This window comes from Galeopterus variegatus, unplaced genomic scaffold (assembly GCF_000696425.1).
Source record: "Galeopterus variegatus unplaced genomic scaffold, G_variegatus-3.0.2 Scaffold2398, whole genome shotgun sequence".
Lineage (NCBI taxonomy): Eukaryota > Metazoa > Chordata > Mammalia > Dermoptera > Cynocephalidae > Galeopterus > Galeopterus variegatus.
In genome coordinates, this window is record NW_007728509.1 from 104,014 (window position 1) to 127,132 (window position 23,119).

Here is a 23,119-nt window from a genome sequence, read left to right on the forward strand (position 1 = left end):
GGCCCTAACAGCATCTGTGCTTAAAAAAAAAAAAAAAGCTTGGACACCCAGCATCCAACAACCAGATCTCAAACCCTGGAAACACCTGAGCCACAGAGAACTTCCCATTTGTAAGTTCTCAGAGCTGACTCTGTCGCTCCCAGCCTCCATCTCCGGTGCAGAAATCCAGGACAGAACAATTTTCTATTTAAAGGGGGGACAAGAGTGGCTGTTATAGTCCCAAAGTGATTTTAATAACCAGACATGGATAGATTTGTGCTTACAATTAGGGATTTTGATCACAGATGCTCTCCCTCCAGGTCATTTTCCCCAAACAAATCTTGTTTATATATAAACAGGTCTTAAACAGAGGTGCCGGTTAATTTTGTATTTAAACCTTGCTCCATGGAGGCAGCTGGCTAGCACAGTCTCTCGGCAAAGATGTCTTGGTATCTTCAGGTGAAGTCATTGGAAAAGTAACAGCTTTCTCCCTTCTCCCCTCACTCCTACCTCTGCCCTACCGTGAGGGCATTCAGCCCAGTCTTGACCTTAAAGCCAAAATAAAACAAAACCTAGAAGTACAATAACGTATCAGAGATTTAAAAAGGAAAAAAAAGGTCTCATTAAGTGAGGTTTTCCATGGCTTAAAGATGGTTCCATTTTTATGGTTGGGAAACGTTACTTTCCACTGGTAGCCATTTATGCTGAGCTCACCTTATGTACGTGGACAACAAAGAACTTAGAAAACGATCCTGTGAAGTGCTCTCTTCTGCAAGGGGGGCTCTTGCAGATGAGTCACTGATGGTATCAGAAAGCTCCAAAGGACTCTAGAGAGCAGGGGTGAGCAACCCTTTCCTGGCATGAGAATGTGTAAGGCTGTTGTTTTTCACAGGACTGGATGGAGGTGTTCAGAGATTTATTTTCAGAATACTGGGTCTGCATGCAACCACCCTCAGCCCCACCCCAGGTGGTAGCTCCTTTCCCTCCCAACCCTTCACAGTACTCCAAGTTTTCAGCCCATCCACTGATGGTCCTTGAGCAGAGGATTGGAATCAAATTCTCTAGAAGCAAGCACATTCTGTGGGCAGGGGTAGGTGCTTCCCAAAGGTCAGGGAGGGGTGGCATTCTGGTGCCATGCACTAGCTGTAAGAAAAAGTCACAGGAAGGCCACACAGGAATGGCCAGACTGGGCTTATTTCCTCAAGAGCTTTGCAAGGTTGGGAAGGCGGAGAGGGGACACAGCAGAGACTAGGGCCTCAAGAAAAATCAAGTTTATTAAAACATACTCAGCTCAGATATACTGGCTTATGAAGAGGCCAGCCCCCACCCCCCAACACTAACCTTTTTTGTTTTCTTAAAGGTTAAAGGCTTACGGGTAGTTTTCTAGAAACTAAAGCAATGTAGTGATTAGCGTATTTGCAAAAGGACCCACCCTCATTTATACATTCTATGCCATCAGGTTAAAACTCTTTGCTTTGAATCATTCCTAGCAATTATGCTGGCCAAACAGTGCAGAGAACATGGGGCTTTTAATGTTCAAGATGTTCAAAATGCCAAGTAACAAAGGAATGATTTGCTTAGGACAGATGGAAACCAAGACAGAAAACAATGGGCTTTGAAGAGAGCCATTTTCATGGAAGTTGCAGAAAACCAAGATAAAAATGTCCCACACCCCCTCCCAAAGCAGCAAGAAACCCTCACGTGATCCATTCCACCCTGGAACATTCACCATATCTAAGGAAAAGGCCCAAGTAGCCACTGCTTGCTAGGCAGCAGGATGTCATCTCTCCATCCTAGAAGGCACCCTTGGAAGCCCTGCCATGTGACATCATTGTGAAATGCTGCGGTGCCTGCCTTCCAACCTGCGTCCTAGAGGGGCTTTAAGCTGGTGGCCCCACTGGAGCTTTTGAAATGAACAAGGGAATAAATTGGGAAAGGGCTTGGAGGAGCACTCGTGGATGAGGGGGTGGGTGAGGTGACCAAAGGACGAAGGGACTACCGTGGCAAGCCGGAATATTTCTATGGCTCTACAAGGGAGGGGGCGGGCTTGCTTTCTCGCCACAGGTGCTGCAACAAGAGGCCCACAGGAGGAAAAGTGGTTGGTCACCACTTTCTAAATGTGATGTCACTTCAACGCCCAGAGAATCTCCTCTTCTCTGGCACATGCCAGGATCCCTCTATCACTATTGGCTATAAAGGTGACCCCACTATTCGGGTGGCCCTGCCTTAGAATCATACCTGCAACCTCCTCAGCTCTCCTGACCCCTGTGAAATATGAAAGTGACCAGCCAAGCTGGTGGGAAGTCCCCATTTGTCCTCCTCAACGAAATGGTCATCTCCAAGAGGCAACCTGGGGTCCAGCACTTCCTGGGGAGGGGCAACATGGTGGGGGTCCTCTGTATCCAACCAACAACAGCCTGGCCCAGCAGCTGTGAATTTGGTTCCATTCTACCCCCAGAAGATGAAACAGTCTTCCCAGCCACATTTTCCAATGAGCCTAATACTATTTGCAATTAGCTTTGCTTTAGTTTGCGGGAATCGAGGTTGGTTTTGTATTACGTGTTTGCGTGTGTGTGGCAGGGGAGGGGAGGGCAGTCAGGGTTAGCTTTTCAGTTCATCAGTGTTCACATTTACATGAAATCCCCTTGGCTAGGATTTCCAAATCTCCTGGCTGTGAGGCGGCCTTGTTCAGCTACTATTACCGATTTCTCCCTCAAGAAAGACATAGCCAGGGAATAAAATCGGTAAGAAATTCTTATTCTCTGGAAATTAAAAGTCTTTCACCAGTGGTGTCTTCCAGTGTGACTTGGCGGAGCAGTTGGGATCTGGAATAACACATAAGGATAACACACTAAGAACTCTGTACTTTGCAAAGTAAACATTAGAAAATGATTCATTAACAATGTGCCAAAGATAAGTTTCCTTTGCTTTTACCTAAACAGGCTGAGTAATTCCCAAGAAAAGCAGCAACCACTGTGCTCCAGTACTTGGGAAGGCCATCCTGCTTTTTCTGTAAGTTTCCTTATCCCAGAAACTCATTCACTTTCTAAGTCCTGGGTGTTGTTACTCACACTGGCCTCGAAGGAACCAGGGGGGCTCAAGAGTGACTGATGGGGCCTTTTCTTTCTTTCTTTTTTTTTTTTTGTCTTTTTTTTCGTGTCCGGCAACGGATCGCAACCCTCAGTGTCGCGCCCGTACCGGACCGGGACCGGCAACGGGATCGCAACCCTCGGTGTTGCGCCCGCACCTCGCTCAGCCAGTGAGCGGGAACCGGTCTGTATGTGGGATCTGAACCCTCGGCGGGAGCGCCACCGCGCTCTTAAGCGGTGCACTGTAGCAGTGCGCCACCGGGCCGGCCTGTGATGGGGCCTTTTCTAACCATATTGATTATTATTATGCTTGTGAGTCAGGCTTTTCTTGGCATCGGACAATAAAACAGCCCAGTGGATGGCAGGGGGTTTTAAGAATGCAAATCTGTGATTCTATTTGCCTTTGAGCCTGTTCCAAACCAATACAAACCAATGCCTAGCACAGCATACCATACCATTCAAAGGCCAGGAAAACTTAAGTTCCCTTTAGAGATCACAGACCATCCCTGATGTATGTTAAAAAAAAAAATAGGTTGAGCTATGGGATTGGAACATGATAGAAAAAATGGAAATCCAATTTACGCATGTAAACTGGCTCATGTGTTGCTCCTGAAAGAAGCATGTAGTTATGTTTGGAAATTAAATGTGGGAATGAGAGTATGTCTTTGGATTGCTGGAGAAGCAAAATGATGTCATTCCACAGAGGCAAAACGTAAACAATGACAATTCTGCTGAAGGTCTGTTTGGCACCAGACAGTAAACCTACTTTCGTGCTTGAGGGAGAGAAATGGTAATTGCTTCCATTTCTCAAGACATCTCTTAGGGAATGGGGGTGGGGGAACCTGGTGCCCAGCTGGGGCACAAAGATAGAGGGTGGATGGGGAAATTAAACTAGGTCGATGTGAGCAAAATCTGCTTCATCATTCTGGGCTTTTCCAAAACACCACCTCCCAGGGAGAGGATTGGGACACTGTATAATGAAAGCCAAAGAATTTACTGGGCGCAAGAGCCCCAAGAAAGACGGACTCTTTCAAACGAGTCCACAGATGGTTAACTAAGAATAGGTGGATTTTCTGTGCATGGAGAAGGCGGGTAGAGCAGGCAAAAAGAGACATGGAAGCTCTGCATGCATTCTAGCTACAAGGGATGTCGACCTGAGCTGCTGTTTTTGCAGGCCACATATGCAGTCTCCACAGAGCAGCGTCCCCATTGAAGCTGCCCCCCAACACTGTTCGTTCTTAGGCTTCCTGCCAAAACATCACACTTTGATACTTACAGTCCCGCCATTGAGCACAACGGCCATCTCAGTTGGCTGATACACGTTGCTTCTGAACGGAGCACTGGGCCTCTTTCCCAAGCTGCCGCTGGACCTTTTGCCCAGGCTGTCGCTGGATCTTTTTCCCAAGCTGCCGCTGGGTCTCTTTCCCAAGCTGCCGTTGGGATATCCTGCTGTTCGGAGAGCTGGGGAAAGGAGGGATTGATAATACACCACCACCCAAAAAAAGACACAATTCTGTTTTCTTTCCCTACATCAAAAACGCTCCATCCGGGCACCTCCACCCACCCCTATCCCTTTTCCCCTTCGTCATAAGCCTGATTCAAAACAAAAGTCACAAAGGGGCTTTGTTCTCAGGCTCTCTAGGAGCCTGACCCGTCTCAGTGGGGTTGGGAAGTTTGTAGAGTCCAGGGTGCAGGTCGCTCTCAGGGGCAGGGGGCCCAGGGTTGAGTCTCAACCCTCCCTCAGTCCCGTGCTCTTCTCCCATGCAGCCCCTGCAGGCCATGGGTGACATGTGCCTCTGCATCCCTGAGGTCTCCTGTGACAAAAGACCCTCTCACTTCAGAATGCCATCCCCCCCCCTTTTTTTTGGTGGTTGGCCAATATGGCGATCCAAACCCATGACCTTAATGTGATAAGGCTGTGCTCTAACCCACTGAGCTAACTGGCCACCCCCAGAATGCCGTTATATAAAGTCCAACATCAAACCATTCAAAACTGTTCGCTGTTTCTGGATACACCCATGAAAACCCCTAAGAACAAGGGTATCCAGTCCACAACAGAGCTTGTCTTCATCAGAAACTGACCAGGGAGAGACCAGAGGGACTCTAACCAGACATGTAGGGTTATTTCTAGACAGGAATAAAAGGAAAATATGAAGCAAAGATGGTAAAATAGGTCCACACCTTTTACTCCCGCAAGGTGGGTAAACATGTTTCTTACTTGCTGAATTTTTAGAGATTTAAATTCCCTTTTTTTTGTAAAGAAAAAACCAGTCAACACAAAGACATGGAGGAACCTTAAATGCATATTGCTAAGTGAAAGAAGCCAGTCTGTAAAAGCAACATAGAATATTCTGGTAAAGCCAAACTATAGAGACAGAAAAAGATTAGTGGCCGCCAGGGTTTGGGGCAGGGAGGATGAATTTGGGGAGCACAGGGCCTTTGCATGACGGTGAAACTACACTGTGTGATGCTGTATGATGGATACATGTCATGATGCATTTGTCAAAACCCATAGAACTATATGATTCAAAGAATGAACTCTAATTAAAATATGGACTTTGGCTAATACTGTATCAATTTTGATTCCTCAACTGTAATAAACATAAAACTAATGCAAGTTATCACTAACAGGAGAAACTGTGTTTTTGTTGGGGGAGATGGCATATAGGAACTCCCTGAACTTCTTGCTCAATATTTTTGTAAACTTAAAACTGCTCTAAGAATGGCTTATTTAAAAAATAAGAGACAGTAGAAGGATTATCAAAAATAGCAAAACGAAAGTCTTCTCAAAGATCACATCTTAATCCTCACTGAAAGTACTTACCTTGCTCTGCTAAGAAAAACCTCACTTAAAAGTCTCCCCTGAAGGGAGGCACTTTTCTGGTTAAAAAGCAGCAAAAGAGCTTGGTGTTTGTTTGTTTGTTTAATTCATGAGGCAGGGATTAAAATTACCTTAGTTTAACCTTCACAGCATGCTGACCAGAAGCCAGGTACTATGAAAAGGACTTTACATATATTAACTCATTTAAAATTTTCATAGTATGGGGCCGAGCCCGTGGCGCACTCGGGAGAGTGCGGCGCTGGGAGCGCAGCAGCGCTCCCGCTGTGGGTTCGGATCCTATAGAGATGACCGGTGCGCTCATAGCGCTCACTGGCTGAGCGCGGTGCGGCCGGTCTCAAAAAGGAAAAAAAAAAAAATTTCATAGTATGATAGGTACTTTTATTATTTCCACTTTACATGGTGCACAAAGAAGTTAAGTAACCTGCCCAAGGTTGCACAGCTGGTAAGGGGCAGAACCAGCTTTCGAACCCCAGCAGAGAATCTCTGTTCTTAATTGTCACACTATACCACTCTGGATACTATGTTTTTAACCACCACACTTAGTTACTTGGAAGCAACTTGAAAAGTGACATTAGGGGCAGCTCAGCCCAGTCTGGACTGAAGAAACTGAGGCAGGGTGGTGAAGGCATGTTCCAAGACACGCACATGAAGACCCCTGTTTGCTTTGGCATCTCCAAGCCTTCAAGCAGCACATTAGGCATGGCACTGAGCAAAAGTTGCACTTTCTGGGAAGTAGCAATGGGGCGTCAGGAACCAGCACAGGGCAAGTGGGAGACAGTCCATGGACGTTTACTATTCTTAATTTTGAGCCTACCTGATCAAGGAGAGGGAAGACCAAACACCACAGCTTTCTTGTAATGTAGAGTCCCAGCAGGTGTGGCCAGGGAATCTGCCTCCAAACACATTCTCATTTTTTTCCTGGCAGCTGGCCAGTAGGGGGATCCGAACCCTTGACCTTGGTGTTATAACACCATGCTCTAACCAACTAAGCCAACCGGCCAGCCCCAAACACATTCTCCTCAAAGAAACAAAGGCTCCACTCTACCGCCCATCTGTAGGGTGCCTTAGCCCAAGGGTCCCTCTCTGCAGTGGCTACTTGTGGTTCTCCTCTGGTAAACATTCCTCCCACATTCTAGACCCCTGAGTGTTGGCTACTGCTGCCTTCCCCCCTGGCCTCAGCGGTGGGCATGCGATTTAGGCCTGGCCAGCGCCAATTAGTGCTATCTCTGAGATTTTTGCTCAGGCATTCTGGGAAATGTTCCTCTTTTCCACTGGGACCGCGCAAGCCTGGAGCTGTGGGCTACCCATGACTCTAACAGAGCCAAGAGGTGGAGACTTGCCAAATCTTGTCATCACTTGAGTCCCCTGAATCTAACCATTCCTGAAGTCTGCTCCCCAGTACATTAGTTTGTTTTAATACTTCAGCTTATTCAGATTGGATTTTTTATTACTTGCAATGAACTTCAAGAAGCCCGACTAACACCCAACCCCGACCTGGGCCGGATCTGAAAGCCAAGGAGGGCTCACCCATAAGGGGGTCCCCATAGGAATCAAAGCTCATAGGTTGAATGCCAACCTTTTCTTGTGTAGACCCTGCAAATGAGGCCAGGTTGGCCCTGCTCCAAAGCCAACTCAGGGACTTCCCACAAGAATAAAAGGGTCAGTTTAAATAGCCCTTGGCCCTAATAAGATCTCAGAGCCCAAAGCTCCTAACAGAAGAAGGAACACTTTTCTTTCTTGCTCCTTTCAAAGGTGAATATTTAATGTGCCTTGTTAACACTTTCCAAGATGTGATCCAAGGTGCTACATCCCTCAGTGTGTTTTAATCTTTCTCACATACCTCATGCCTTGATGATACTTATTAATAAGCAGCAGGCTGGTGAAGTCGCATATCTGGGGTCTCACTCGGGGGAAGGAGAGATGGGGGCAGAGGCTGTTGGGGCTTTGCAGAGTCTGAAGAATGCCCTTCCCATCTTATGAGCATGTTAGGTGCAGACTCTCAAGAGAAGAGAGCCCAAATGGCTGGCAGAAAGGTTAAAAGGCAAGAGACATAGGGCCAACCAAAGTTCTTGGACACTGGCTATTCTATGAGACCCAAGGACTCAAGGGTAATGTCCCTTATGGAACCTGGCTCCTAAAATACAAGCTGACTGAGGTCAGCACCAAAGATGCCAACAGCTGTTCCCACTGTGGCAAGGGAGCGTGCCCAGACAGTCTGCAGCCAGCAAAGCAAGGGTTTCTAGAACAAAGGCCATCCTAGCCAGGACTCCAGCTTAGCCTCTCTATGTGAGCTGTCTGAGGACTGGCTTTGCCTGAAGCCTGCTCTGCCAGATCCCATGTGAATTTTGGTGGACACACATTTGGGATGATTCAAAAGAGAGCTATTAAGAGGTGGGGAAATGAGGGCCATGTGCAATTATGGGGGTGGAATGGAAACAGAAAATTAGTCTACCTTTCTGCTGCGCCATCTGGCAGCATGTATCAAAATTTAAAGTGCAGACTCTTTAACCCATACCTAGGAATTTTTTTGCAAAGAGTTAATTCATCAAAGGCACACAGATGAGTAGATAACAATGTTCACTGCAGCACTGTTTATCATGGAAAGCTGGAAGCACATAGAATAACCACCAGCTGAAGATCAGAAAAATAAATTCTGGTGCCTGATGGAAAGCCCTGCATCATTAAAAAGATACTGTAGCTCTGCGGTTGCCTACCTGAAAAGGCCTCCATACCTGATTTAAGCAAGCACGCTGAAGAACACCCCTTAGACTGCTGGTTTCTTTCTTTCTTTTTGGCTGGCTGGCCTGTTTGGGCATCTGAACTCTTGACCTTGGTGTTATCAGCACTGAGTTCTAAACAACTGAGCTAACCAGCCAGCCCTAGACCAGTGGTTTCCACCTAGTTACATCTTAGAATTGCTTGGAAAGCTTAAAAAAAACCTAATCCCAAACTCAGACCTACTTAATCAGACTGAGGTGGGCAGGCCTTGGTAATATTTATAAGCGGCCCAGGTGATTCGAATGTACAGCCAGGTTAAGAACCACTGTTGTATTGTCCTGTGTGTGTGTGTGGGTGAGAGACCGTGTGTGTACTAAGAGATGTCTGGCAAGACAGGAGCAAACCAGTCAGCAGTACTTGCCTTTGGGCAATGGCATTTTGAACAAATTTTATTATTTTTACTTGCTGAACCTATATGATTCTTTGCTGATTTTACATGATTATTGTTGCTCCTTTATCATCAGAAGGGAATAATATTTATTTTTGTTTGGGAAAAGAAACAAAACATGGCATGACAAAGTGTGAAACAGACGGGGGGATGGCACCCCTCAGACCCCTCATCACCCCATGCCAGCCCTGATACTCGGTCCAACCTGGGTCCCAGGTCCCTTCCATCTCCGGATCTTATGTTGATATGAAGTACTGGCTGCATTTTTACAAGAAAAGGTAGATGTAATGGGATTCAGAAAACCAATTTTCCCCTTCTGGGCACTACTGTGTGCTTACACTGTGAACTTCAACAAGTTGCCTGACATCCCCGGGCCTCGGTTTCCTGCTCTGTAAAATGGGTCTGATAATCCTCATCCTTCCCAATGCACAGAGTTGTCCTGACATACCAGTGAGATGAGGGACACTAAAGTGATTTAAGAAGGGGATGGTAATTCCAAGGCAGAGTGGTCAAGTGTTTGGGTTCTGGAACCAACCTGCTTGGGTTCAAATCCTGGCTCCGCCTCTTGGGCAAGTCACTTAGCCCCTCTGTGCCTCAGTTTCCTATCTGCAAAACAGACCTCATGGTGTTATTATAGGACTTAAATGAAATCAGCCCCTAAAATGCTCAGAACAGTACCTGGTCCATGGTAAGCATCTAATAAAGGTTAGCTATCCTTACTTTTAAAGACCCTAATACTTGGGAAGTTCTCACATCCCAGTTTTACAGTAAGGAAATAAAACCATCATTTTCAACAACACTGGTTGTTAACCTTTTGCAGGTCACAGATGGCTTTGAGAATCTGACAAAGCGGTAGACCAATTCTCCAGGAAAACATGGAAGTATGAAAGTTTGCATCCATTTCAGGAGTTACCACTACATTTGAGGCCAAAGGGGAGTCCCTGGGTCTCATAAATAGGATCCTTTCCAGGAGGAACCAGTGAAGAGGAGGCTTCATCATGACCCAGGAACTAGCCAGACTCCTGGCCTCTGCTCACCATGTCCCCTGACAGGCCCTTTGTGCTTCCATCGGTGACCTCTGTCCTGACTGCATCTTCTTCTGACCTCCCAGGGAGCCAGCCCCCCAGCTCGGTCGAAGCTGCCATCCCTGCCAAATCTCTCAACAAACACAGGCTTGCTGGCCTGGAACTTTCTGGTAAGAAGGGAGCAGCTCTGATAAAGGCCACACCGGGACTTCTAGCCCTCACCAGAGCTGGGCACTGGCCTTTCCTCCTGTGGGGGTGTGGAGGAGGCTGGGTAGATCCAGGTGGGAGGGAGGGATGTGGGTGGCCTTGGAGGATGTGATGGCTTGGTGCATGTCCCCTGCCGGCAGGAGATGGATAGGCCGCACTCTGGGCCTCGGCACTCAGCCCGACAAGCCAGCTGCTGAGCACGACCCATGTGCTGGGTGGGCACCTGACTGAATGTCCTTAAAGAGGGAATCATGACAGAAATGACACCTCCCAACCGTGTGTCCTTGGACAAGTCACTTAACTTCTTAGAGCCTCCATCTATTCATTTATAAGATGGGGATAATACTAGGGCCTATCTCATCAGGTGGTGGTGAGGACTAATGAGACAGTGCAGGTTAAAGATCTAGAATAGTGCTTGGGGGCCGACCCCGTGGCGCACTCGGGAGAGTGCGGCGCTGGGAGCGCAGCAGTGCTCCCGCCGTGGGTTTGGATCCTATATAGGGATGGCTGGTGCGCTCACTGGCTTAGCTGGTGCAGCCAGTCACACACACACAAAAAGAATAGTGCTTGGCATGTAGCTAGTGCTCGACAAATGACAACTGTACTAGGTGATAATTACTACCACTGCTACTGCTACTACTAGTTGTTATTATTATTGTTTTAGCCCCTGATGCATTTTCTGATAATTGAGCAAAGACAATTTTATTTAATCTCAAGTGCTGGGAGCCTAGCCAACTCCTTTCAAGTAATGATCCTAAGAGACACTTCTCAAACATCTATAGCAGGGGTGCTTGGTGCCTGTACCACACCCCCTAGGCAGGTCCTATTATGACCTCACCTCTGAATTCCGTGGCTGCAGTGACAGACAGTGCTGGGTACCCAGACAATGTCCATCTCAAGTGGCTGCCAAATCTGTCTTTCTGCCTTGGAACCCAATGGAACTCGTTCAGCCCATTCACTAGAGTTATGGGGGATGTTAAGGACGGTGGGAGACAAGAGTTGCCCCACCTTCTTGTCCTTCCAGGGCCAATTCTGAGGCTCATTCTACAGGTGTCCTCAGAGGGTTCCCAGCAGGACTGAGCCCCTGTAGCCCACAGCAGTAACCAGCTCATTAATGCACTTGTGCTGGTGTTTCTGCCTTCTGGGTCTCATTCTCCCTGCCCTCTCCCTTGTGAGGTACGTTCTCTATTCGTTTTATTTCACAGATGAGAAAAACTGTGGTTCAGAGAGGTAGTGTGATTTGCTCAAAGCCACAAAACTAGAAAGTGGCAGAGACAGGATCTGAACCTCGACATCTGCCTTCAGGGCCCAAATTCATGTACTCCTGGTGACTGAGGAAGGGGAGGGGATAGAAGCAGTGCCCCTCCTGGTTTCCTCCAACCATCTAGCCCTTGGGCTGCAAACTCAAACACTTTGGGGAAGCCAGGGAATTAATGTTAGTATGTTACAGCAGATTGGTAGTGAGCAATAGGGAGTGGTGGAGAGTGTGGTGAACAGAAAAGTGGATCCCAATCTGCTGTGGGTTGAATGTCCCCCCAAAACTCATTGGAAGCTTAGTCTACATAGTAACAATGTTAAGAGGGTGGGAATCCTATTATGGTCATTGAAAGGTGGGGCCTTTAAGAGGTGATTAGATTGTGAGGAGTGTATCTTTGTAATGGATTAATACATTGATGGTTTAATGGGTGGTCATGAGCACGGTTATGACGGCTTTAACAGGAGAGCAAGTGAGCAGGTGAGCTCAGCCCATTCTCGCCCTGTAACACCTCGCCTCACTGTAGAGTCACCACCCACAAGAAGCCGCTCACTGGATGTGTTCCCTGGACTTTGGACTTAGCCTCCAAAACCATAAGAAATAATTTCGTTTTCCTATAAATTACCCAGTTTCAACTATTTTGTTGGAAACAACAGAAAACAGACTAATACACCATCTAAAAGGCAGCCAAAGCCTGGCCAGTTAGCTCAGCTGGTTAGAGTGTGGCCTTGTAAAACCACAGTCAGGGGTTTGGATCCCCATACCAGCCAACCACCAAAAGACAAATAAATTAAGGGCAGCCCCAACTTGGTGAGGGCTGAGAGGCAGGGCCCTGTGGAACACACTGGCTCAAGTCAATTCCAGGCAACTGCAGCCCAGTGGCCCAGCTTGCCGGATCCAACTTTTCAAAAGAAGCCAGAAAGCTAGATTTTTATAATAAATTAGGTGGCAATTGGTAGGGAAAAAAAAGCTAAATAAAAATTCATCTCTGGGCCAGTTTCAGCACAGGGACCAATGTTTGTAGACTCATCTGCATGGACTGCCCCCATGACTGGGACCACCCATCCCCACTGATGAGAAAGAAGAGAGTCCTTTTAGGACACATGCCCCAGGGCCTAACCCAGCAGGGTGACGATCACTTTACCCGCGTTGTGTTCATCCATCGAGAAGGCTTTGTTCTCCATGTAGGTCCGTGGCAGGTGCATGTCTTCCTCAAATGCTGTCTCCCGCATCCTCGGCTGTGACGTGTCGAAATAGTTGGGCGTGTTTTCCTGCAGGGCTGGGAGAAGCATGCAGTGGATTTCAGGGATGGCGTGGAAGATGACGAAGATCCAGCCGCTGGCAACCAGTGCAATGGCCAAGGTGGGGTCATTCCAGTTTTTCATCTTCAGCTTGGTGTTGCCGAAGAGGTACATGGTCATCCAGGCCACCCAGATGAGCACAGAGAGGAAGGACGTGATCAGGATGAATGCCCCGTTCAGCTTCCATCTCTTGAACTTGCCGCACAGTGTGAAGAGGGCCAGCCCCAGGGTCATCAGCAGCAGTACCATGTCATAGATGAGTGCCATTACAAAGTCCATGGGCTCGTAGGCGCAGGACGGCCTCGCGTCACGCAGCAGTGTCAGCACCAGCCACTCGATGTTGATGATGACCTGCACCAGCATCAGGCACAGAGCCAGGCCCACCAGCTGCCAGCCTGCCGGGCTCGTGCCATGACGCACCAGCCTGCGCACGCGCCATGCCTGGCTCAGCAGGCAGGAGAAGCAGAGAGCGAAGAGGACACCCCAGAGGAAACGGCGCACTGAGCAGATAGTCTCATCCTTCTGGATGATGAAGGCAAATGTTAGCCCGAAGATGCCCAGGGTCCCCAGGAGGAAGAGGAAGTGGAGGCACACAGGCCTCTTCTTCTCCTTGTCCTTGATGAACGGCAGCCGCACCAGGAGGATGAGCATCAGGAGCAGCGTGATCAGGGCGCCCGCCCCAGCCACGGCCTCCACCACGATGCCCCAGATGGCGTCCAGGTCGCACAGGGACACGTACTGAGGGAGCAGGTCCAGCCCACAGCCCCGGGACGTGCTGGAGTTTTCAGAGGCCACGGAGGCAATCACGTAGAGCAGGAGGAAGGCGAACACCTGGCGGGTTCTCATCTTTCTCTCTGACACCATGAACATTCTAGAAAAGTCAAGGGGTGGCGGGGAAGAAGAAAGAAAGATCGATACATTGTAAGATCCCCACTCTCCTGACTTCTTGAAGAAGACCACACTCACTTCAAACCTGCCAGCCCACTTCAGGGAAAGGCACCCCTTTCTCCAGGTGGGGGGATTTCGGCTCCTTACCTGCACCCCTGGCCAGGCACAGTGAACGACCGTGAGTCACCATCACTAGTGGTGGAGGACATGGTGGGAGGGAGACTCACTTTCTCTGTATACCCTTTCATATTCTTTGAATTTAATACTCCACCCCAAGTCTGACCTCTTCAAAAATAAGGGAATAAAATGAAACTTAAAAAAGACAGCCGCGGGCCAAGCACTGTGCTGGGAGAATGGCACGCATCGCCTGGTGTCAACCTCTCAGGCTGACAGCTGACATTTACTGGCAACTCGCTCTAGGCCAGGAACTAAACACACCCAGTCCTCACAATGCCCTGTGAGGCAGGTCCTATTTATGACCTCCATTTTACAGGTGACACACTTGCCCAAGGTCATATAGCCTGGCACCTAGAAGCATCCCCTCTCAGAAGCCTAGCATTTCAAACTTGGTACATCCAAAAGGAGCTGTCTTCCTCCCACATCCCACACTCCTCCTTCAAAACATCTCCTGAGGCCACCATCCAAATTCCACGCCTCCCGTCCCTCTCTCCCTGGGAGGCGGCAGGGAGAACCCTGCTGCTATCTCTTGTCCCCAGGCGAGTCTCCTCCTGCCCCTCCGGCTCCCTCTGCTTGGACATTCCCCATCCTTGAAAGGAAAGCTGCTCCTCCCCCATTGGGCTCAGTTCTGATGCCATCAGCTCAAACCTTGGCCAAGGTCACACCCCATTCTTCTCCACCAGCCTCTCGTCTGGTCTGCATCTTTCTTAACTCTAATCACGTCTGTCGTTTTCTGCCTGTTTACTTTGTTTCTTCCTCCCCTTCCTCCTCTCCTCCCTTCCTGTCTTTCTCCACCACAAGGTGTGGGAGGGCAGGGACACTGTTTCTCTTGTTCATCAGTAGACCAGGCTCCTCAACCTTGGCACGATTGACATGTGGGCTGGATCATTCTTTGTTGTGGGGGACTGTCCTGTGCATTGCAAGATGTTTAGCAGTATCCCTGGCCTCTACCCAATGGATGTCCATAGCACATCCCCTCTCCCAGTTCTATCAATCCAGAATGTCTGTACACACTGACAAATGTCCCCTGGGAGAGCGAGATTGCCCAGATGAGACCCTCTGCTGTAGATTCAAGCACTAGCATACAGTGCCTGGCACAAAACAGACACTCAGTAACTACTGCATGAACGAGAAACTTATTCATCACACTGTCCTCTGTCCCACTGCCACAGCCTGCACAGCGGTGCTTGAGGCTCATTTCTGAACATCTCAAGCCAGACCTACTGCCTTAGCTTGGCCCATGTGTGGGGTTGTAACCAGTCACCCCCCTTGCCGCTCCAGTGTGTCCCTGGGGCTTCCTTAAGTAAATATGGTATTGACCACCTCTCTCTCCACTCCTTTACGGAGATCCGGTGAGCATCTCAGATCCTGCCCTGGCTGTGAGGTCACTGACAGGTGTGAGGTCATCGACTGGCGTGGGGGCCATTGACTGGTGTAAATTATTGATGCTGCTGAAGGAGAAGGTGCCTGGAGTTTAGGGATCATCTCCTTTGTCTACAGATGAGAAGGCAGGCTTGGAACAGAAGGCATCTGGCAAGAGATGCTCCTTAAACAAACGCCCCAGCATCCTGCTCAGGCCAATTTAGGGGTGAGGATGCACCCCAGACATTGACGACTGGCCTGCAGTCCAGTGCTGTCTGTGACCCTGTCATGTCAGTCACTGGAGTGCCACTGCAGCTATTTCTGCTTTGAGCACACACCACTGTACAGGTATTTACTGAACTAGTCACCGAGTCCTTTACATTAACCCACTTAAAAGAAAACCTAACACATTAAAATACTTAGCTCTTGAAATTTTTAAATTGCTCATTGGTATAACTCATGCTGCATACCCAGCGGACATATCCTAATATACCACCATTTGGAAAAAACATCATCCTGGACAGAACCACTTATCCTGAAGTCCTGGAAGCAAGTTGGGAATCAAAATTTAAGAACTGGATGTGTCAGAACAAAATGCCATCAGTCCCTGACATGGTGGAAGGGCCCTGGAGTGGATTTCCCTCAAGCAGCTCATCAATGGCAACCATGATTAAGAGACTTCTCAGCAGGTCTCAGCAAGAAACACCCTATGTGGACAAACCACCCCCAGGTTGGCTGGGAGGATGACAGGTGGGAAAACGCTTCTGGAGTCTTGCCCACCACCCCTCCCCCAGCGCCTCCCATCCACGTACCCTCAGCCAGTGGTTCTCAACTAGGGACAATTTGGACTCCCAGGGGACATTTGACAATGTCTAGAGACAATTTTGGTTGCCACAACTGTGGAGGGGGTGCAATTGGCATCGAGCAGATAGAGACTGGGGTGCTGCTAAATATCCTAATATGCACAGGACAGTCCCCACCACAGGGAATTATCCAGCCTAAAAGGTCAACAGTGCCAAGGCTGAGAAAACCTGGCTTAGACACTTAAAGACAGAGGGACGGGGAAGACGCCAGGAAACCAGCCAGGCCACTCAGCCTCAGGCCCGCATGCCTCGCCCCTTCCCTGCAAGCACTCGGCCTTTTGAGCTGTCTCTGCTCACTCTCTTAGGGGGATCTCCTCTTTCCAGGCCTGGCTGCAAATGCGGACTTGGTTTCTCCACCTCCATCCTGCTTGGCCTTCCAACCACAACAGGAAACCACGAGGATGAGGAAAACACCACGACGGCGACCAAGCTTCTGAAGCTGGGCAGACTTCTCGCAGCCCTGGTCCAGGTCTCTAGGACACCTTTCGATGCAGAAATGGCTACACTCTTGCTTTCTGCGTTCATTTCAGAGGGTGGAACCTCTATTCTTTCCTGCACAGCTGTTGTTTTTGTTGCCCAGCTTCCAGTTCTCCCATTTCTGGAAGGAGCTCCTGATTTTCCTTTTGAGAGCTACCTTGAGCCCTAGCTCACAGCCAGGGCATCTGACCCAGGCCTGGCCACTCAGAGCATTTGCGTACCCTTTGGATGTAGTGCTTGGTTCATGCACAGGCACATGGCCTGAACCCGATCTGAGATTCAGCCCTAGGATTTTTGCTAGAATTAACTGGAAAGAGGTCTTTTCTTCCTGCCGGGGTTGATAAGCTGGAAGGATAGGGAGGGGCCTGAAGCTACAGAAGGGAGTATTTGCCACAGGGAGAGGACCTGTCAGAGGGTAAAGCTGACCCAGAGGAAACAGCTGAGTGATGGACCAGAGTCCTAATACATTGAGTGGCTGGATTCATCTATGCCTGAAGCAAACTCTGGTCTGTACAGTTCCAGCAGCCAGTTAACTTTCCTTTTTTTGGATTAAGCCAGTTTGAGCTGGGTTTCTGTCACTTACCAACAAAGAACTTCTAATACTCCTCCTACATCTTGTGGCCCCCTTCTTCTAGAAAGTCCTCCCTACCTAACATTAAGCATGTACATACAACTGTTGGCAGCCAGGGGCTCTAGCAGGCATCTAGCTGTCTCAAGTGGGTCATTATCATTGCTAAAGACGCCACCCCATTCCACAGAACAATATTCAGGATGGTTGGGGCAGGGGGAGGTTATACCCTGTCTTGGACTGAAGTGAGGTCGGCTCATCTAGGATTTCTGGGGGATTCAGAACTGCCCTGCAGAGTTTTCTATTTCTGCCACAGTGATGACGACAATAACTATTAACTCTTACAGTGCTTACTATGTTCCAGGCGCTCTTCTATGCACTTCACACATATTAATGTACGATAATCTGCATAACAACCATACGAGGTAAGTACTATTCCTGTCTCCATTTTATAGGAGATTGAACTGTGGCACAGGGAGATCAGCCGGCTTGTCCAAGGTCACACAGCTAGAAGGAGGTAGAGCCAGGAGGCAAACAACTGTACTATTGTTCCTGGGCTCTAGAAGTGTCACTGATGAGCAGTTTTCTGGCCAGTCACCAAAATTAGGTTCTTCCCACCTTGCTATGCTTTCCGCCAGTACTTTATCACTGTCTTTGTAGCATGTGCCACAATTTTCAATTATTTTATTTTATTACTCTTTTGGTCTGTTCTCCCATCCCCCAAGCCCAGGGCCTTGTCTGTCTTGTTCTGCACCAATTCCCCAGTGCCTGGCACATGGGCAGGGCTCACGATCCAGTTGCTAAATGAATGAATTGATAAATACAGTCTCCAAACCTCACATAACCCCAGAAAGGCAGGTGTTCTCATTTCCATTTACAGAAGAGGAAACTGAGGGTCTGAGAGGTTTAAGTCGACGTTTGATCCCTGGACTGGCAACAGCAGCGTTGCCTGGGAGCTTGTTAGAAGTGCAGAATCTCAGCGGGTGGGTTCAGCCACCTGTGTTCCCACAAACCCTGCAGGTAATGCTGGGGCACACTGAGGCTGGATGAACAAGGGGTGCCAGGACGACAGCTCTGGCTCCTTTCATCTCACCACCTCTGTTCTGCTGTGCTCCCTGCAAGGTAAGGCCCCATCCTGCAAAATTAGCCACCTGGTGCTTCCACCCCAAAAAGCTGGGCAGCTCTCCAGGATCTCCAAACTGAACAATACTAGATTAGAGGTTTCGAGTCAGCCTTGAGGCAGGCTGATTGGGACTAGGCTGATTGGGACGGGATGAATATATGGCAACAAACCCGTGGGATGCAGGCAGGCAGCTCCTCAAAAGGAGTAATGAATAAATGTGAACAACTATGCAAGACTCGGCTCACATACTAATTACCTTTGCTGCCAGCCAGGCTCCCAGAAATGTGACTCAGATACTCTTAAATGGACTGCATCACACACATGCATGTGCACACACACACTCCGCAGAGGGCTGGAAGCCTTTGGCAGATGCAGGAGCGGCACACCGGGGCCTGCAGAACTGAAAGAAGGTTCCCCCAGTCCTGCTCCTTGCCAAGCTTGCATGAACTTCACAGTCAGACCTCCCGGCTCTAAATCCTGCTGCTGTGCCACTGGCTAGCACCCTGTTACTCTAGACAGCTGACAAACTTTCTTGCCTCAGTTTCTTCATCTGCAAAATGGGGGTGATAATAGTGCCCATCACGTGGGATTGTGGTGAGGATTAAAATGATATTTAAGGTTTAGGACAATAGTTAACATGGGGTAAGCACTTACATAAAGCAGCTGTTAAATAAGTAAAAAATATTGGCAAATGCTCCTTTGTCTGAGCTGATGAACCCTTCTGGAACTGATTTTCTAGAAGGGACGGTTGCCATGGAGATGGTGTTGGAAGGGAGGGGGTTCTTCCAGGTGTCTGTCCACCAATGGTGTCCAGCTTTCCCCATCACACACCAAGCAGAGAAGTCCCAGAGGTGGTATAAAGGGGAGATGCCTTTGGGGGTAGTCTGCTCTAGGGACCCCTAAATGCTTCTGCTACCCACAGCAGGTGCTCTAAGTGGGAGCCTCACTATGAAGGTAGAACTCAAGCTGGTAAACCCAAAGCCAGGCTGGGTACCCTGAAACTGGGAGGCTCTCTTGGGGAGTCTGAGCCAGGATACCAGGAGACCAGATACCTGCCATTCTCTTGGGAACCAGCATCCCTACCTTCCCAGCTGGTAAACCCAAAGCCAGGCTGGGTACCCTGAAACTGGGAGGCTCTCTTGGGGAGTCTGAACCAGGATACCAGGAGACCAGATACCTGCCATTCTCTTGGGAACCAGCATCCCTACCTTCCCGTGCACCACGGGAAAGGAGAAATAATGTACAAAACAGCTCAGAACACACCATTCTGACCAGCCTTGCCTCGGGTGCTTCCAGCAGGACTCCAGGGAGGCCATTCATCTTTTACCCTGGGTCCCCTCCCAGTTCAGCCATATACCCCCCTCCCAGGGACTGGCAGGTCAGAGGCATCTTAACCCCATCCTCTCTACAGATGGGGAGAGGCACCGAAATATGGAAGGGAAAGAATAAATGAGCAACTGGGTGGGGGTGGGGTGGGTTGCTTTCCTAGCCCTGGATATATTAATAGTTCAGTACCCGGATGAATATCTGGCACAGAGTTTACACTCCCAGTGAGGCCTCAGTGGGAAGCAAGCCAGAAGAGCGGAGCCAGACAGAACTATGCGACACTGGGCCTTACTTAACCTCTCTGAACCTTAGTCTCATCTGTAAAATGGGGATACTGATAGATAGTACCACCTTCAGGAGGCTGGTGTGAAACGCACACGAAAAGACTCAGCTGGGCACAAAAGAAGCACTGGATACCTGCTTGTTAAAACGACAGACCTGCTGGGACATTAAAAAGACATTGTCCTGTTGGGACAATGAAGGCAGAGAGGTCAGGCAACTTGGTCAGAGGCTTACTGAAATTCACAGGCCAAGCTGGGAGGAGAGCCCATATCTCCCAGCTCTTGACCCCAAAGCCTTTCCAGTGCACCCCATATTCTGACCCCCCCATCCGGCAGAGAACCAGGATGGGGCTGTGGAGCCAGTCTCCCCACGCACCCCAGCATTACACTCTGTCCCAACCCACTCCCCTTGGAGCCGCCTGTGCATTTCCTGCTCAGACGAGATTAAACTGTTACAAGGTTTCCTGACATTAAGCTTTTTCCCAGACCCACAAATCTCACCCTTTGATATCTTTTCCAAGTTACACAATCTCATAATCTTCATTTCCCAATGCTGACTGGCCTATTTGGGGGCTCTAGAATTAAAAAACCGTCATAGGTTAGTAAACAGGGTTGCAAACACTCAAGCTCCCTGATTCATGAATATGCAAAGCAAGTCCAATTCTGTAAATAAAAGCAATCATTTAAATGCAAATTGTACCCTTGGCTGCCCTGTTCCATGGTGGATGGTTCTTTTTCAGCTGTAATTCCGACAAGAAAATGTGACTAAGAGTGGAACCCCCAGTTAGCTCTGTACATAAGTGATTATGGGGCTGTGGGGTCTGGTGGGGCTGGTTAGGGTAGGTAAGAACCGCTTGAATGTGGGGAGTGGATTTTAAAACCCGATCCACTCCTCCAGTTGACTCACAAGGCTGGCCTGGCTCAAACTGGTCTGCACAGGCGCTTTGGAAGTTCTCAGTGCCTTGCTATCCCCACAGGCAGAATGGAAGGGGAGCTACTTTCCATCTCCTTTTCAGGGTCAGGGGAACTTTTAAAAGTAAGATCCTGCGGCTTCCCACCCAAAACCCTCCCAAACAGAATAAGCCCCAAACTCCTTTCCAAGGCCCAAAAAATCATGATCTGGCTGGTCCCTGCCAACCTCCCACCCCCACCCCACAAACCTACCTATAAACTCCAGCCACACTGGCCTCTGTTCAATTCCTCTAAGCTCAATCTCACCTCCAAGCCTTTGCACCTGCCTGGTTCAGTCTTTCCCTAAGATCTCCTCCCATTAACAGGCCCCCCATCTTGCTGGGTTCCACTCTTCTCACCTACAAACACCCTTGTCACTTTCTTATACATCACCCTGTTTTATTTCCCTGGCAGCCCTTATCCCAATTGGATGTTATATCTATTTGCTGTTTATTTATTTGCTTGTTTAGTGTTTGTTCATTCACTTTCCCAGCCCCCTGAGAGCAGGGGCTTGCCCATTTTGTACATAGTGCCCCAGCACCGTGTGGCTGGCACATTCGCTTAAATAACAAATTAACCGATAGAGATTTTGAGCTTATCTGCCCAACAAAACCGCATGACTTGCTGCCTGTGCCCTAAATGGCCACGCTGTCTTCCTCCCATCTTCCCTTCCCAACTCAGCTGACCCCTTTTCAGACTTAGAACAGGAAGCAGATAGGAAACTGTTCACTCCACAGTCGAGCTGCAAAACTGGTCGGGAGGAGGGCTCCTAACCAACAGATGCCAATTTGCATTCATTTACGTGTCATTTGCATGCAGTTGAACTCAGGCTGTATACTCTGAAACCCCTAGTCCCCACCAAAGAAACTTCTGAATTGGGATTCCTTGGTTGAAGTGCCGGGGTTTTTGTGACAGTCCCTCCCCCACTTCTATTGTCTCTGTGGGGACCCCTCAGTGCTCCCTGGGCTTTGCTCAGGTGCTCCCCATCCTGGCGCCGAAGGGCAGCCAATGTGGCGCGTGGGCTGGGGCCCCCGGCGGGGACGCCGCTGCCCGCCACGCTCCAGGGGCCTTTGTCCGCGCTCCAAGGAGCCGCCCCCTTAGCGAACAAGAGACGGGGGCGGGTGCCGGGGGCGGGAATTGGCTAAGCCTGGACGGAGCAAGGACAGGGGAAACGAACCCGCTGCCGGGGGCGTCCTCTGGGCCAAGGTCTGTCCCCGCCCCCCAACTCCCAAGCTGGTTAACCAGCTTCCCCCGGCCAAGGCAGGCTCCCTTCGACCCAGGCGGTAGGGACCCCAGGATGTGTGGTATCCTCGGGCGGCAGAGAGCCCTTGTCCCTCAAGCAGAGGGAACACAGCACGCGGCTAGTCCTCATCCCCAGCCTGGCCGTCTCTCCCCGAGGCCTCGCTTCTGGAAAGGAAACGCCACTACCCCCGCGCCATTGTACGCAGCCGTCCCCTCCTATCTCCCCCCATTTGTCCCCCAGCCCCAGGTCTCAGCTCGGCCTCTTTTCCCCCGCAGTCCCCCCTCCCCCTTGCTGGGCAGTGCGCAGCCTCCGCTGGCTGCGATCTTGGCCCCCAGCCCCTGCGGCAGGTGCGGCTGCTCACCCCCGAGGTCCAGCCCTTGGACCCCCAATCGGTCTGCCCTGTCCATGGTCAGCCACCCACCGGCTGGCCACGCGGCCCCGGGACATGCCCACGGCTCCTCGCCACGACGAGTCCCTAGGGCACGGCTAGACTCCTTTGCGCTCCTAGCTGCTTTTTACCTGTGGTCGCCGCCAGGCCCTCCTCAGACACTTAGATGTCCACCTGGTCCGGGTACGGTCCCCCTCCCCCGGTAAAGGTCCCCAGCCCCTTCCCTCCCCGCCCGGCCCTGTCCTCTGCGGCTCCCCTCCCGCCGCACCGTGGTTCTCTCACCCGGATCCCACATCTCCCCCAGCAGATTAGCTCTTGGTGGGGGGTGGGGGGGCTCAGCAAAACGCAGGAGGCGGATCCCCCATCCTCCCAAGTCTACGGCGGGAAAAGTTTCTGGGGTCCCGCAGCGTCCTCCACCGCATGGGCTCGGCTCGCACTCACCGTCCCCGCGGCCCCGCAGCGCCGATGCTCCCGCTGGCCCTCGGCCCGAGTCACATCTCCGCAGCTCGGCCGCGGCCCCCGCTCGGCACACGCCTGCCCGCTCCTCCCGCCTCACTGCATCGCCGCGCCGAGCAGCAGCCGCGCTAGGCGCCCCCTGGCCCGGCCCG

General features: G+C 50.1%; 1 protein-coding gene across 1 annotated transcript; it reads right to left on the reverse strand.

The window, feature by feature from the left end:
- Positions 1–1,234: 1,234 nt before the first annotated feature.
- On the reverse strand, positions 1,235–23,067 carry GPRC5B (G protein-coupled receptor, class C, group 5, member B). Its single transcript, XM_008581582.1, has 4 exons — positions 22,953–23,067; positions 12,708–13,735; positions 4,345–4,529; positions 1,235–2,804 (listed from the first exon to the last, which is right to left on the reverse strand). The coding sequence occupies exons 2-4, from the start codon at positions 13,732–13,734 to the stop codon at positions 2,760–2,762; spliced, it is 1,257 nt and encodes a 418-aa protein (XP_008579804.1). The 5' UTR covers position 13,735; positions 22,953–23,067; the 3' UTR covers positions 1,235–2,759.
- Positions 23,068–23,119: the final 52 nt, after the last annotated feature.

What these genes read in the sequence shown, in the direction of transcription:
- GPRC5B (XM_008581582.1), bottom strand. Translation starts at nt 13,734, where the DNA reads ATGTTCATGGTGTCAGAGAGAAAGATGAGAACCCGCCAGGTGTTCGCC. An exon ending in GATGGATGAACACAACGCGG is followed by an intron (nt 4,530 to 12,707) that starts GTAAAGTGATCG and finishes TCCTTTCCCCAG; the next exon opens with CTCTCCGAACAGCAGGATAT. An exon ending in TTGTGCTCAATGGCGGGACT is followed by an intron (nt 2,805 to 4,344) that starts GTAAGTATCAAA and finishes GTGTTATTCCAG; the next exon opens with ATCCCAACTGCTCCGCCAAG.